At 36.8% G+C, this 16,063-nt stretch overlaps 1 protein-coding gene across 1 annotated transcript in view; it reads right to left on the bottom strand.

Moving 5' to 3' along the window:
- LOC124798060 (histone acetyltransferase KAT6A) overlaps window positions 1–15,713 on the bottom strand; it is a 105,128-nt gene extending 89,415 nt beyond the window's left edge. The window contains 3 exon segments of the mRNA XM_047261289.1: window positions 14,735–14,800; window positions 15,454–15,563; window positions 15,677–15,713. Coding sequence (XP_047117245.1) covers window positions 14,735–14,755 — 21 coding nt within the window. The 5' untranslated portion in view covers window positions 14,756–14,800; window positions 15,454–15,563; window positions 15,677–15,713.
- Between the last annotated feature and the right edge of the window lie 350 nt (window positions 15,714–16,063).

The raw sequence follows: 16,063 nt of genomic DNA, 5'->3' as shown, positions 1-16,063 counted from the left end.
GAAACTTTCTGCTATATACATTGTTTATATCTCTTTAATCATTCCTTGTTTTGTAAAGCCACTCCCCTAAAGTTCTTAGTCCCTGAATGAAATACTGTCAATTCTGAATACACGAAATTAAGTGTTAACTGAAATGAGTGTTTCCAGTTCTGTTTGTCATTGCTTTGGCAAGTAATTGGCCACGTAACCATTTACTATAGATAAATACTTTCCCAGCTGACATACAAGTGTGGATAGTGTGTGTGTGTGTGTGTGTGTGTGTGTGTGTGTGTTTTACATTCAGTTCACTTTTTAATTTTGGTACTTTTCTGTCAACAATGCTTCAAGTCTGTTATCCACAAGATAATCCTCCATCATTAATAACATTTCCATTTTACAATGAAAAGTATAAACACAATGTTGTATTCCTGCATGTAAATTTTCAATTAATCTCTATATCAAATGTTATACGATTACATTACTTTCCCTTTTAAAATTCAGACACACACATTTAAGAGACACAAAGCTTTTGGCCACAGCCATCATCAGCAAAAGAGACACCCACAATTTACACACACAAGCAAGCACACATCATGCGCATATGGCTACCCCAGAATGCCGAGAGGCTAGAACTGGTGGTAATGTGTGCATGAGGTGTGCTTGCTTGTGTATAAATGATGTGTGTTTCTCATTTGCTGATAGAGGCTATGGCCTAAAGCCTTGTGTCTTCTGTGGCTGTCTGTAATTTAATGTGTCTTGCTTACAGTAAGTAGCAATCTGTCTTTTCCTACGTTGTCGATATTCCTTTTGAAATGTGTTTCAGTGGTTCCAGGTACCTGGAATTATAATTCGAACAAGTACTCTGTCCTTACAGCCAAATGGTGCACTTACTGTCCTGAGCAGATAGTAAATATTTGCTATATTTTGGCTTCTTGTTTAAATGGCAGACTAGAGATCTGAAAGTCTCCGGTTCAATACCCAATCAGTCTTAGAACTTTCATCTGTCATGTATCACTTGTTTCATCTCTGACAGTGTTGTTAATGTGAAAAATGCTGACTTGCACCATGGTTCGTAGTTGAAGTTAAACTGCTGTTCTCTAAGTGGCTGGGAAAGTCAGGTTGGAGGAAGGCAATGATATACAACCTTCAGTAAGACTATGCCTAGTAACCACTGTGGTGTTCAAACCACTCTTCGGGTAGAAGACACATATAATTATATTTTTCCACACATTCATTCATAATTTCTCTCTTACTGACATACGGAAAATGAATGACACAATGTGGCACTGTGCTTTAACTGTTAATCAGAGTTATTGAATTGTCAGTCAAAGTGACTGAAACTTTATAAAAATTGTGTGTTGTAATAATTTTAACAAATTTATTATTGCGGTACACATGTAGAAGTGCTTGGAAGTTATTAACCTACAGTTAGAAATATGGTGTTTTTCGTTGCAGGTGTCATCCATCAGACACACTTTAAGAGGAAGCATTCATTGTGCATATCTGTGTGCATCACTTTTTCAATATGGTATTTCCCCCGCCAGTTCTTCTGTATATTGTTACTTTGTCCTTTTCTTAATGTGATTAAATTCGTCAGAGTTTATTTCAAGCCTGTCTGATGCCATTGTTTCTATTAATATTTTTTTCTAAAATTAAGATCATAAATTTAAAGACACAATCATTACTGAGTGTTGGTTAAATATAAATTTCGATATCACTTTATATAACTTTGTCAATAGTCCAGTCTATCCTGATTGTTTTTTGTATTATTGTAATTTTACCCAATGTTACTCTCTTCTTGTTTGCATGCCCTGCGTCATGATTGTGTTCCTACAGCTCATAAACTGCTAATTTATTTCTTGATGTACAGTAAAGCAAAATAGGTTAAAAACTGTTTCATAGATGGTCTGAAGTGTATTCGTATATCATTTCTGATTATAGCAATGATTAATGCGGTTTATTACTAGAAATAAAATAAATAGTCTGCAAGGTACATGTTTGTGTGACTCTTGCGCAATGCCTATTTAACAAAGTGTCCTGCACAAATAAGGGCACATATTTATGTGACAAGCAATAGGTTGGAATTACTGAACACTGCTTTTAATATACAGTACCTTTGCAACACAAATGTACACAGAACCATTCGGTTTATTGTGATAACAAAATTGTGACTGAGCTACTGAATAGTTCAGTATGCATACAAAGATTAAATCAGGGACAGGGGATTGCTCAACAGAACATTTTGAGCGAGTTGCATTAATGAGTTATCTATTAAGAAATAGTTTCTTTTAAGGAAAAAAATGTATCTTCGTCCAATACTAGGATTTTGTAATTATTTTATGGTAGGTGTTGTGTATAAGAATGTGGGCTTTGAATAGTAGAATACCCTTATAATGAAGGGTGGCGGGTGCGGGGGTGGGGTGGGGGGCGGGAGGCGCGCAAGTCCCTTACAGATAAAATGGGGCAATGAGAAACTCTGGCGAAGGTCGAAATAGGAAAAAAATTGTTAAATGTGTGAATGAAAACTTGTGAACTGACTTCATATTTAAGCTTCAATTACATCCCATAATTGTCACACACTTGTCCAGATTGGGTTAGAGAAGATTTTTATTTTTCAGATGATGTAACATTTTTGACTGGAGATATGTTGAGGTATGAAAATTTGCTGACAGGCATTCATATTTCTTTTGTTAAATCTTTGTTAGTCTAGGAAGAACTCTTACATTATTGTCCTACATAAATTATCTGTTTATTACTGAAAGTGATTTCTAGGTGAAATTTGTAAAATGCAGTGCAGGTACCCCTTACTTATCAGAGTAATTATAGTGAATTTTATGTAGCAGTTGAGACTGAACAGCAACAGAACAAGGAAGAAAGTGAGTAGAAGTGGCAAAATATGATTGCAGAGTCAGACAAATACTAGGTGCATATGGGTAATGGATATGGAAGAGAATTATCTTCCAGCAGTGATCAAATAAATGACTTAGTTTTTGAAAGACAGGTGTACTGAACTGTGTGAAAAGTGGCCATATCCTCAGAACAGTAAAGTCAGAATTTTTTTTACAGTTAGCTGATAGATAAAAAGAAAAGGAAATTCCTTGTACTCTTTAACATTATTCTTTTATGGTACATACACATGACTAACAATGTCTACTAATTTCATCAATGAAGGAAAAGAATGTATAAACAACAGAAAATACGGTTATTTCCAAATGTTGGAATATACAAGTAGGTTCTGGTGCAGCACAACCAAGTAAGTAGCAATATATTTACAGTAAGTAGCAATCTCTTTTTCCAAATTGTTGGTGTTCCTACCTAGAGTTTCCATTGTGAGATACATTCAAAAATTTCATACAAACATTCAAGAAAATATTAGCAAACACACAATTTCTAGACTGTGCAATGCAGTGACTAAGTCCAATAAGTGGAGTATGCATCCAGAACAGTTATATTCAGAGAGAACAAACACAAAGACAGCACTCCCACTGCGGTTAGTGCAAATAGTACACTAAAATGATATCGAGTTATACACTTAAACCACATGAACAAGACAAACTACAAGTAAATGACCACAATACTGAAACGGAAACTATTGTTACTGAATTAAACCATTTCGCACAATGAAGTGTTATCTGCCCAAACTGGGGCTTTGGTCAATTATTCTACTCACAAAGACACAACAAATGCATTTGTAATCACAGTACATGAGGCCTTACATGCGAGAGAATTATTTTAAATACGTTTCATAGTTTATTTTAACACTACACCATATAGAGATGTTCAACTGCGCCGAATGATCCCCATTTACAACCTATGTTTCCACACTTTTAGCAAAATATACTAATCATAATAAATGAAAAGGCCATATTGCTACTCACCACATAGAAGAGACATTGAATCAGAGACAGGCATGATGAAAATGACTACCGAATATTTAAACTTTTAGCTTAAAAAGATGCCGTCCTTAAATAGGTAACACACACACACACACACACACACACACACACACACACACACACACACAGGGCAAATTCACCACAGCTAGCGAGGGCAGGGAACTTAACTCTCCTGCTGCCCCCCCTCCTGTGTGTGTGTGTGTGTGTGTGTGTGTGTGTGTGTGTGTGTGTGTGCGCGCGCGCTCTCTTTCTCCATTTAAAGAAGGACCTTTCCGCCTGGAATCTTAAATGTTGAGCAGACATTTCATTGTGCCTATCTGCGACTCCAAGCCACCTCTATGTGATGAGTAGCAGTCCATCCTTTTCATACTACTAGTGGTTTCCTCTCCTGGGCTTTTTTCATTGTCCTATTATAATTTAACTGCACCAAAACATATCCATATTTCGTTAGCACTGAACAAGCAGAAAAATTTCTGCTTTCTGTGCTCAGCATTTGCTGTGGCCTTATTACTGAAGATACAAGCAAGAGTATACCTGAAAATTTTCACAAAGTAACTAAATTGATTTCTTTATAAAATACTAGCAAACTGTAGCTCGTACTAAACATGTATGCAGAAACGAGAAATTCTGCACATATGTATGGAATACTTTTGAAAACACACAGCTTTTACAAGCAAGAATGGATGATATGAACAGTAACTACTATCAAACAGCTGCCTGGATCATGTTGCTTTAGTAGTACCCCCTTTGATGGCTCCAGACAGGTTGGAAAATTCCTTTCTTAATTTAAAGTTTATTCGTATAAAAGACACCTCTTCTCAGAAAATATTTGAGATCACTTGCCAGCTTGTAGCTTACATGTTTCAAACCACTTTAACAGAGGGATTTCTACAAATATTTATTAGTTTTCAAGGTAACTATTTTTGTAAAAAGTAGACACCAAAATAAAAACTATCTAAATTTTTCTAATGTATGTAAGGTTCTAACTTCTCTGTTATTTACAAAATAAGAAAACCCCCATGTTAAAACATGCACAGTATTCTAATAAGTATATCCCGTAATTCTTAACAAATTCTGGCAAACAGAGGCTGAAAAAGGTGCACTTCACTCTTAACAAAAACAACTTGAGGGAAACAGCCATTCTAAGTTGTCAATGCATCTTCTGTATCATCTTGAAATTTCCTTTTCCACAGTCGTCTTGTTCTATCAGTTGTTTCAAGGTCTCTAACAGTTCTCTGATGCCATTAGTCTTTCTTCATCTAAATTTAACATCTGTTTCACCAACAGCTTGTAGCAGTCTTTTCAGAAATTCATACCTTGCAATATGTCCTTCACTGAAAGTTGCCACAGCATCACAGACACTAACATGCAGTGTACTAACTGACAAACACTGTCTTATGTATTCTAGCCCAGATTACACTGCTGAAGACTCATCCAGGAATCTGGGTGCAGCTGTGAAGACACAGCTTTACATCTGACGAATCTCTGAAAGTTTCTTTCAAAACCTTCAATATAGCAGAAGGACAGCTGGTTTGTGAGTAAATTTCTCACAATTTTGCTGAGCTTTGTTGTATTTACACCCTGAGTCACTTTATGGAGGGCATACACCATGAATTAGTTTGTCCGTTGAAGAGAGGTGAAACAAAAAACTGCCCATACAGCTCTTCTCTTTTCTTCTACACTATTAAGATTTTGCTCAATGGCCATGCCATAATAATTTTGAATTCTCTGCAAGTCTATTCTTAACACCAAATCCTCTGTCATCTTTCAATTTCTTTCCCTAGAATGTGGTTTCCAGTCATTACAGCCTTGTACCCATTCGTCTTCATAGGTGGTCTATGCACTCCAAATAATTGATAGTTACATTTTCGGAATATGGCTTCTCTTCCTGAACTGCTTTTGAAAGCTTTTAAATTCCCACGTCATAAATAACTGACAAATCTTATCTCCAATCATTCATATTCTTGGAAATCTTGAGAACCCCTGCAACTTCCAGGTTGCACTGCTTCAAAAACTGAGCAAGTCAAAGTGTCAGTCCACCTCAGTCCCTTACACAAGCAGTTATTCAGCTTGGTATTGACTGGTAGTAACTGGATGTCATCCTGAGGGCAATTGTGCCAAATTCTGTTCAACTGGCGTGTTAGATCGTCGAAATTGTGAGCTGGTTGGAGAGTCCTGTCCATAATGCTTCAAACATTCGCAATTGAGTAGAGATCTAGTGACCTTGCAGGCCAACGAAGTATTTGACAAGCATGCAGACAAACTGTAGAAACTCTTACTGTCTGTGGGCAGGCATTATTTTACTGAATTGGAAGCCCTTGATGGCTTGGCGTGGGAAAAAAAACCCAGTGTAGAATATCATCAACATGCCACTGTGCTCTAAGGATGCCGTGGAAGACAAAGGGGGTCCTGGCAAAGTCAAATGCACCCCTGACCACCAACCACTCCTAGTGGTCAGGCCTTAAGGTCAGTGACAAACAGGTTGGTATCCCCATCGCTGTCCAGGGCTTCTCCAGACACGTCTTCGGCAGTCGGCCTGGGCTCATTTCGAAGTGGGGCTCACCACTTAAGACACTTCTACTCCAATCAATGAGATTCCATGTCTAATGCGCTGGATACCAAAGCAAATGGGCTTGTTGAGGTATATAAGCCAGTGGTAGTCAGCACAAGGAACATCATGAGCTTAGCTCCCATTCAGTGAGCTGTCTGTTAATGGTCCTTGTGGTCACTGAAGTGCCAGCTGCATGATGGACTGAGGATGACAAGGAATCTGGGGCTCTGATTGCCTCTGACAACTGCACGGTCCTCTCATTCTATTGCCTCTCTAGGTTGACCTGTGTTGACATCATACATGCCTGTCCTGAAGCATAGTTACCATGCAACAGAATATATGGAATGAAATTTGCTAAGACTTTATGCCCTGGTATCGACATTTCCCCTGTTTACTACCCTTGCCAGCTGCATGATGAAACTGTGCTGCAGTGTCACACATCCACCCACTGGCTGTCAAAGTTTATAATTTCCCATTTTCCATCAATACTTGTACGAATCGCAATTCGTGATCAATTTTCTTAACTCATTTACGGTGTGTGTATGTTTTTAGATAGCATTTTGCAAATCTAAGGTGTGGAGGGGGAAATTCACTAGGCCAGACAGCACTGCACCATCAGCTGCATATTTACCAATTGCCCTCAGTACATAAACCAAATATTTGTCATAAACCCTTCATTATCTATTATCATACTTCAGAGAAACAGAGGAATCGCAGAACGTAGTACTAATGTTACATGAAAACTTTAATATAGTAACCAGTCCAACACTTCTTTCAGTTTGAAGTGTTAGATCACACTCAGCACACTGTTCACAAACTGTGATATTTAAAAATACTTCTCACAATATATCCATATCAGTTACTACATTTACGTTACCTTCACTACATTCTTCTTCAAATGTACTACATTGCTCTAAGTACTTTAATTCTTTCCGGGAACTCCAACACTGAAGTTCTGCATGTGGTTTTATTTTTTAAATTTTCAGCAATTTCTATCCAAGGCTTATATATTTGTAATAAACTCAATTATATAATAACAAAATTAACAAATTCCCAGTACACTGCAGAAAATTCCCAGTGCACACAAAACAAACTAACTCCATACTTTAAAACTTACACAAACAAAATTGGAAAAAGTAAGAAATGAATATCAGAAGGTGATGATGTGCTTGCAGAGGCATCTGCGCAGTGCAGCCATACAAAAAGTCCCTTGTGTCCAAGAAGCAATTCAAAAATCAAGTTTCAGCCTGAGAACTGAAATTGTACATTGTCACATCTACACTGTTTTGTTTAGATGAATGAATAAACGAGAATTATGGCAATAATATATATGTATTAATGCATACGTATTATAGTATCATTGGACAGTGGAAATTTCTTAGATTAAGATCAACAAAAAACCAAAAATTGAGAATTTCTGGATTTCAACCCATCTGCAGCCCCTTAAGGACAAAAATATGCTGAAAATGTTGTTTAATAATCTTTGTTATTTGCTGATGGGATGGAAAAAAAAATATTTCTAGGTAGCAATAATTCCACGAACAACATACTATTCTGAAAGTCCTACTAGACTGCAAAAAAACACAGCAATTTAAATAAAGAGCACTTTTTTTAAAAAAAAAATACTATTTAAGAGCATTATCACCAAATTTCTATAAGCCTCAGCAATTTATCTTCCTGGGAAAACATAGGTCTGATTACAACATCTCATACTCTGATTGTTAGCTGGGAAAATACTTGAAAACCGGAAAATATTCCCGTTTGTTGTTCTCCACCCAAGTTCTTGGAAAAGATGGCCAGATTACATTTTTTACAGAACAATCAAAGGAAAAAAATAATCAGTGGTAGAGGATACAGAAGTGGTGGAAAATAAAGTAGTGTAAATCATACTTGTTATACACATCAAGAAAACCAGAAGATCTAAAAAGTGATGAAAATTACATGCATCAGAGGTCCTAAATTTCTTGTAACTATATCTGTTTTTAAAGTTGGTAGCTTGTTAACCAGTGGATAGCCTCTAGATTGCGGGCTCCATGTTCAACTCCCAACTGGCTCAGATAGTTTCTGCACTCTGGCACTGGATGTGTGTTTTGTCTTAACAATTTCACATCATCTTTATCAGCATGCAAACTGATCAAGTATTGTTACATAAAAACACTTGTACCAGGCAGCCAAACCATCCCAGACAGTCTACCAGCCAACAATGTCAGACGATTATTTCATTTCTCTTTTTAAATATCACAGTTTTCTGATAACTTACTATACTGCCCACCAACAATTCTCATAAAAAATAATAGTACATCATCAAATCAGTGCCTACTTCCAAGAACTTCACTCTGACCTACCAAGAGAAACTTCATTTTCCAGTTTTACTTAGAGTACCTTCTCCTAAATGTTAATCTGAAAAAACACTTCCCTGTCTAGTTACTGATCGTGTATTTTACAGCAAACTGTACACTGTGTCAAAAACCAGAATTAAAATATGAGAACTTTCAACTAGTTTAAGAAATACAGAAGAAATCTATTTTTTAACAGTTTACATGAAAACAAATGAAAATGATAGTATGGCATTGTTTGGCCAGGAGGCTGCCGTATTGCAAGTCTTTCAATTGACGCCATTTTCGGCGACTTAAGGGTCAATGATGATGAAAATGATCATGAAGGTCACAATACCCAGTGCCCTGCTGGCAATCAAACCCAGGCCCCCTGCATGGCAGGCGGAAACGCTACCGCTGCTACGCTACGGAGGCGGATGGTGCACCAAGGAGAGCACTTGGTCTTCCTACACTAACTAGCTTGCACAACAAGCACCGGAAATGCTTCAGTCCATATTCTGTCACTTTTGCAAGTAAGTTCAAGCTTAGTACTGAAAGACAAACCACAGTATCTCACTGTCAGTATGACAATTATGCAACTGCATCAGGAAGTTAGACCAACTGCCCTTCATACAATGCTGAACCCCCTTGAAAACATTTGGGGCATTACAGTAAGCTCTATGCAAAAAAACTTCAACAATCACTAACAAAGTTAAGCAGTTTGCTGAGCAAATGGCTTGGCTATGTATTTAAAAAATCAGACTAGAAGTACATTTCACCTGATCCTGTAGCATAGCCATTAGCGTTATCTGAATTTGAACAGTGCGAGATACTGGAACAGCGTGTAAGGGTAAATAAATGTAAATGGGGGACAGGAAGGAAAGGGGGAGGGAGGGAGGGAGAGGTGTCCACTAAGTTATCAAATATGTTGTTTGTTAATGGGCATGCAAGCACTTTTGATCTAGCACTGCAAGAAGTTTTCTACTCCGAAAATTAGATAAGTCAGCAGCAATCACCTTAAATTTCTATGTATTTGTGTGACATTCAACGTTCTATACTGAAGTTGACTGGTGATGTCCTCTCAAACTTCGCCTATTTTCCTTACAACTAGTCCCATCAGCATGCTGACTCACTGTGTAGTACACAACTCTTGCTATTATTTCCCCTCCCCATATTTCATTACCACCTTTTTTATTACTCCATTTAAGTGCAGCTGCATTATCAATCAATTTACATAAGACTAGCTCAACTGCTGCACTGAAAAGAATAAATAGTGTACATCAACTAGATAACTATCAGTATTACTTGGTGACTAATCCGAGGTACAATAACCCAATCTCAGTTGCAGGTTGCCTATCTAACGGCTTACAGACAAAAAAATTTTATTTTCAGTAGCCTATTTCATAAAACTAACCAAATTCAAAATGCTGCCATAATCTACTTATTAAGAGGTAGCCAATAGTCTTATGTTACAGGTTTAACATAGTAGGGCTAGTATTTTGAGTTATAAACTATACCTCTTGATACTGCATAATTCATGGTATGCAAATTACCACACAATATTCAGCCAGTATTTGAGAACTAGAGCGCTTCATGACATTCAACAAACTTTAAACATAATTTCAAACCTTTTCCAACTTTTCACACTTACATGCTTAACGTCAAATATTTGAACACATGAAGACACGTCAGTAATTAGATGTTTGAAGCTGTTTTATATATGGGAGTTTGAGTCATTAAGAGAATCAGGAGTTTAATAGTGATTGGTACTACATTCCATAGTTATTCAACAAGTACAGTCATCAGATTTTTCTGAAGAAAATTTTCAGATGACTAAACCCTAAATTTGAGAAGCAACAGAAATAAAATTTTATTGATATCTTCTGTAATTTGATCATTACTTTCTCCAAGCATTCAAAGCACTGCAAGGTATTACCAGACACCTAACAAACCTACAGCTGAATTTCAATACTATTAATTTATGTTCATTGTAAATACATATCTTAAGCTATATTAATACAGTTACGTTTATACAGACGTAAAATGGAAATACCACGACCGAGATTGTAGTTGAAGATATTGTTTCACTGCACATCCCCTTTAGGGATGGTTGCTATAAACAAAATTCCAATTGTATGTGGTGAAGGTTAAATTTTTTATACCTTCACCTGTGAAGTAACTGTCCAAAACCACTGTTGAAGTAACAATTTCCTTTAAACAGAGTTACCATAACAGCTTCTCTCATAAATCAAACGAAGTAACAAACACATACAAGAAAGTATGTCCCATTCTTTCCACAGACACTTCTTCAAATTGCACTGCTACCAGTCTTACTAGACAATTCATAGCACAGTCAGGATCATTTATCATCTAGGCCACTAAATTAGGCACAATTTTGACCTTAGTTCTATAAACAACAAAATTACTGCCAATACGTAAGTAATAACACACACAATCTAAGCCATCTTCAACCTGAAAATTAGTTTCAAAGCCATAGCTGCATTTTACAAAGTGTGGTCCTATTAGAAGTGGTATCCTGTTGCCTCCCTTAGAAGTTTAAACCAAATTGAGCACCTAGTTACAGTGGAACCTACAGTTTAGTACAGATTCCAGAAGGAAGAGAGCCAGAAGAGAAAAGTAACATCAAAAATGCTAGGACTGATCTGGGATCAAATGGAGTATGGATCTGTAGTCTGGAACTTTACCACAGAGCCAAGCCACAACTCCCAATAATATGCTACAAGTCATAGCCAAATAGATCTAAAACATAACAAGGCAGCAGCTTTCATTAACTGCACAAATTGTTTCAACTTTCACACAATGGCAAAACAAAGGCCGTGCATGTCAGTGTGTCGAAACATGCAATTAGTGCACATTGTTATATGACCTGCACACACTATGTTATGCAGTCCACACAGCATTCTATGGAGCTTGTTCACACCTTCAACAAACAATAGGTGTCTTAAACTAACCAATGATGTTGGGAAAATATTTATCCCACCCCCTCCCTTTAATGAATCTATTTCCATATTCTCAAATGAAGTTCAATGAGAATTAACTCTAAAACAAAAGGAACTTTTCCTTGTACTCATTTTGACATTTCAGATAATCTTCAGTTACTATACATTGTGAGGTTACCCAACCATTGTCTGACCATTATAGTTTGGCTGTTGGTTGGAAAGTTAACTAGACAGAAGTAGGTCGGCTACAGTAACTGAAAAGTGTAAGTAGTGAGAGAAGTTCACATTTTGGAACTACATACATCTCACAAATATAATTACGTTTAATTGTCAAAGGAGATCACTGACCCAAATCACATCCTCTGGGAATGTGCCATTAGACAAGGTGTTACAGACCAGCATGAAATGCATTTGGTAATGCAATGGTCTATGATATAATAAGGAAACTGTGGCATAAGCTGAACTTTCTGACAGCTAAAATATCACATTATGAACTGTAATGTCTACAATGTTACAAGATAACCAAGAAGAGGCCATACATAATGATACGACATGCCACATCAGAACATCCATCTACAATAACCTGCTGAAAGCAGTGAAGAGATGACCCTTGGGGAGAACTAGTAAGGATTTCCTTAGACCCTGACAATTTCCCAATCTCTACACCCCTGCGAATCCTGAGTTGCTCCTCAGCAAGCTGGGACTAACCATCCAGACAAAAGAGAAATCATGTGGTTCTAATACCAAGTACAGTAGTGAAGTGGGTGTTGTATATTAGTGCACTGCACAATTGTAAATTACAAAATTTTGGTCTACAAATGCTGTATAGCATAATAGACTAGTGGCATGTGCCTTCTGGATGAACATATCTGTGAAATAAGATTGCCAAATGGTAGTATGTGGACTGTTATTATTATTATTATTACTATTATTATTAGTGTTTATATTCTATGTGGATCCCACCCCTTAAGCAGCACAATTCTTAATTATTAACATACGTGAAATTATGTTAAAATAATGTGTGCTGTATTCATGCCAATAGCAAATACATAAATGTGAAATCAGATGGGGAGTTACAGCCTAGTTACCAAGTGAATATTCTGTTCAAACTAGTGATTAGGGCAAAGACAGCCCTTTCAATGTAAAGGAAATATTGGGCCAAATAAACAAAAAATCAATCTATTCAGATATGACCCTATGAAGGGCATACCCCAACACATCTCCTTCAGCAAAAACTGGAATACATCTGGTAATTTCAAAAACTAAGATACTGAAAAGGTATATCTCATAATATACCAATGACTTTTTCAATTCGGCTATCTGTACTAGTCTACTCTTCTACAATGCTGACCCTTCCATCCATTATCAAATTATTCTTGATTATCAATTAGTCCTATCAACCTAACCCTTATTTTAGTCAAATTATGACAAACTCTTTCCTCCTCAATTCAATGTAACAGGTCTTCACAAGTCACCTAATGTATCTTCGTGCTCTTCTGTTATACCATACCTCAAAAGTTCCTATTATATTCCTGTCTGCTTTGTTAACTACTCACATCTGACTTCCACTGCAAGCTAAAGCCTACACTTCAAACAAGTGTTTTGCCCATTACCAGTCAGAGAAGTGGGACAACAAAAATATCACTGCACACAAAGGTTCATGCAGCAATGCTTAATAGTTTTGTAGCAAACTGGTTGTCAAACAGCTCTCAACATAGTTCCAATGCATCATTTAAGCACGGCTTAACAGAAAGTTAAAAGCAAGATAACCCTCTAACAAGTTATTAAATTCACTGACAAGTTGTTACCAAACATCTGTAACATCACCAATGAGCTATTCATATCTAATTAAGATTTTTTAAAAATCTTTATGCAAGAAACTGGGTTTCACTCAAAACATTTAATCAGTATCATTTTCCTGAAAAGGTAGGACGACAGATGAGGGGAAAAAAAATAAATATAACACACAGCTCTGAGAAAGGTCGATAGAGACATCTAGCAATTAATCCGATATTATTCACATTTCATGTGCATCAAACTGGCGTTCCTACTTTCACGTTAGTTCCATATTTACAAGTACCTCCAACTATCCCACTTTAGAAGTAACGTCAGCACAAAGCTATACTGTCCGCTTTAGTGCTGTAACGGCGCTTTAGTGCTGTGACACGAGTTAAAACTCTTATCTAAATAGCTTTTTGGCCACGCGTTCACAATCTAAACATTTGACTAAAGAATATGAACACACACTCTTCATCAGGTAGATATATTGAAGACTCATTATTTTCGAAGCTTCATTTCATAGTTCTTTTAGGTGTTTTTATATATACACGAAAAGTTCAGAAAAATCTACTGTTACAACCCACAAAGCGAATTATTTCTACACCCATATTTCATAGAGGTCCAAGCCGATGTTAAAAATGATATCCACCGGCAGTATGAAGTTGGTAGTTGATCAACAGTTGCAAAAGGAACGACAGAAAGAGAAGGGAATTATTCCTCGTGTAGAAGCTACAAAAGCATTAACCACGTTGCACAGACAAACCATTGCTAGCAGGCATAGTCAACGTTCTGGAATCCTAATGTGCTAGACCTGATATTAGTCGCATTTTAGTATCAGAGACTAATGTGGATCAACACATGAGATGCAAGGTACGAAAACAAAACCTGATTCTGAACGCCGGTATATTCCTAAAACGATTATTATAGCAAACACTGCGCGAAACGTCAGCAAAGTTCGGCACAATAAAAGTAAAAAAGCCTTTGGTTTATACGACATACGCACGCACGAAAATTAAAATAATGATTGTCGCTAAGTAAAATAAATAAATACAATGTCCATTTTGAAGTTTACGCTACTTTTTAAATAAACTGTTGTCGCCCGAATGTTTATGTCGAAACACACAGGAAAAAAGTAAGCTGTATTCCAAAATAAGAAAATGGAAGACCTTATGACGTAATCTACAAAGCTTCCGCCATCTATCGGAAGACCTGCATAAATTTGCAATTTACATGGAGTATTAAAAAGTTACTTACCATAGCGCAATATATGGTCATAAAGAATCTATTTTCTTCAACGAGTGATACTCTCTTCCGTAAAACCTGAAAAAAAAGTAGAAAGTCGAATTTTGTCTTATGCTCTATATGATGAACTTACGCATTACGTATCACTAAACCGTTAGCTTCATAACGTTTACGCAGCATCTAACTTATATAACTATTATCTTCCAGAACTTCATCGTTTTACATATATACGTACTCCAACATTCCCCAACGGCCAAGTTCCCCGCGCCCGTTTCCGAAGAACAGCACTATATTTATTCTGTAACGGATCCTATAATTTTATACTCTAAAACAAGCTACTACGAACGGATGTTAGATAGGTGCTTGACCAAATAAGTATTAACTCATTTTATTGTAAACCTATTTGTGTCTTTTTACAGCGAATACGAAACCCGTCAAAATGGCTTCCCAACTCTCGCGCATAAGCAACGCGCACCTTGGTCCACTCAAGGACAAGTGACGTCACTTCGGCAGTATGGATCTCTCAAATTGAAACATTGTATTAGCTACTAACCTCTTGATTAAGCACTTTTCCAACAAAACCGTAACAAAAGAACCACGAAAAAGCATGCCTTAGTTTCTTTTACCGGAAATAATATTCCTTCCTATTCATTCAACAACTCGTATAATACAAGTCTGTAAGGGAGCATTTTTTTCAAGGAAGGTTTTGTATGTATTACAAAAAAACTTACACAATAATTCAAAATTTACATAATTCATATTATGTACAGCATTTCTTTTTCAAACATTTAAACGATCAATCTACGACAAACTGTTTATATTTCATTAACCCCACCGGCACCTGAAAAAAACAAGAAAGTTCACAATTAATTAACGAAAACTTCACACCATATATTCAATAACAAACTGCTGTAATCAATGCTCTTTACAATATAGCAAATCCAAATTCATTACCTTCCACATCCCTCAACTACCACGTATTAAAACCGGAAGAATACAATGATAATACACATACGAGACGGTGCTACCAAGGATGTTACCAAAGAGACTAGTTATCTTACAGCAACATCGACTGAAGTACTTTAATTTTCTTTGTGCTTCCAAGCATTTTTTGGTCTTGCATAACCATACCATTACATATCACAATATGTGACGACCAGGATCTGTTTCAGGACATATAAATGGCGAGCGAGCATGACGGTTAATAGTCGATTCACAGTGGACGGCAACGGGACCGAGGCAATGTCTCTGTCATGAGTAGGCATGTATGATTACGCATTTGACGGATTTTCAACACAACGTCGCTTCGTTTAGCCTAGTATCTAATCAAACACCATGCGT

This window comes from Schistocerca piceifrons, chromosome 5 (assembly GCF_021461385.2).
Source record: "Schistocerca piceifrons isolate TAMUIC-IGC-003096 chromosome 5, iqSchPice1.1, whole genome shotgun sequence".
In the NCBI taxonomy this organism is placed as follows: Eukaryota; Metazoa; Arthropoda; class Insecta; order Orthoptera; family Acrididae; genus Schistocerca; species Schistocerca piceifrons.
Note: the sequence above shows the minus strand (reverse complement) of the source record. Positions and strands in the feature narration are given on the sequence as shown.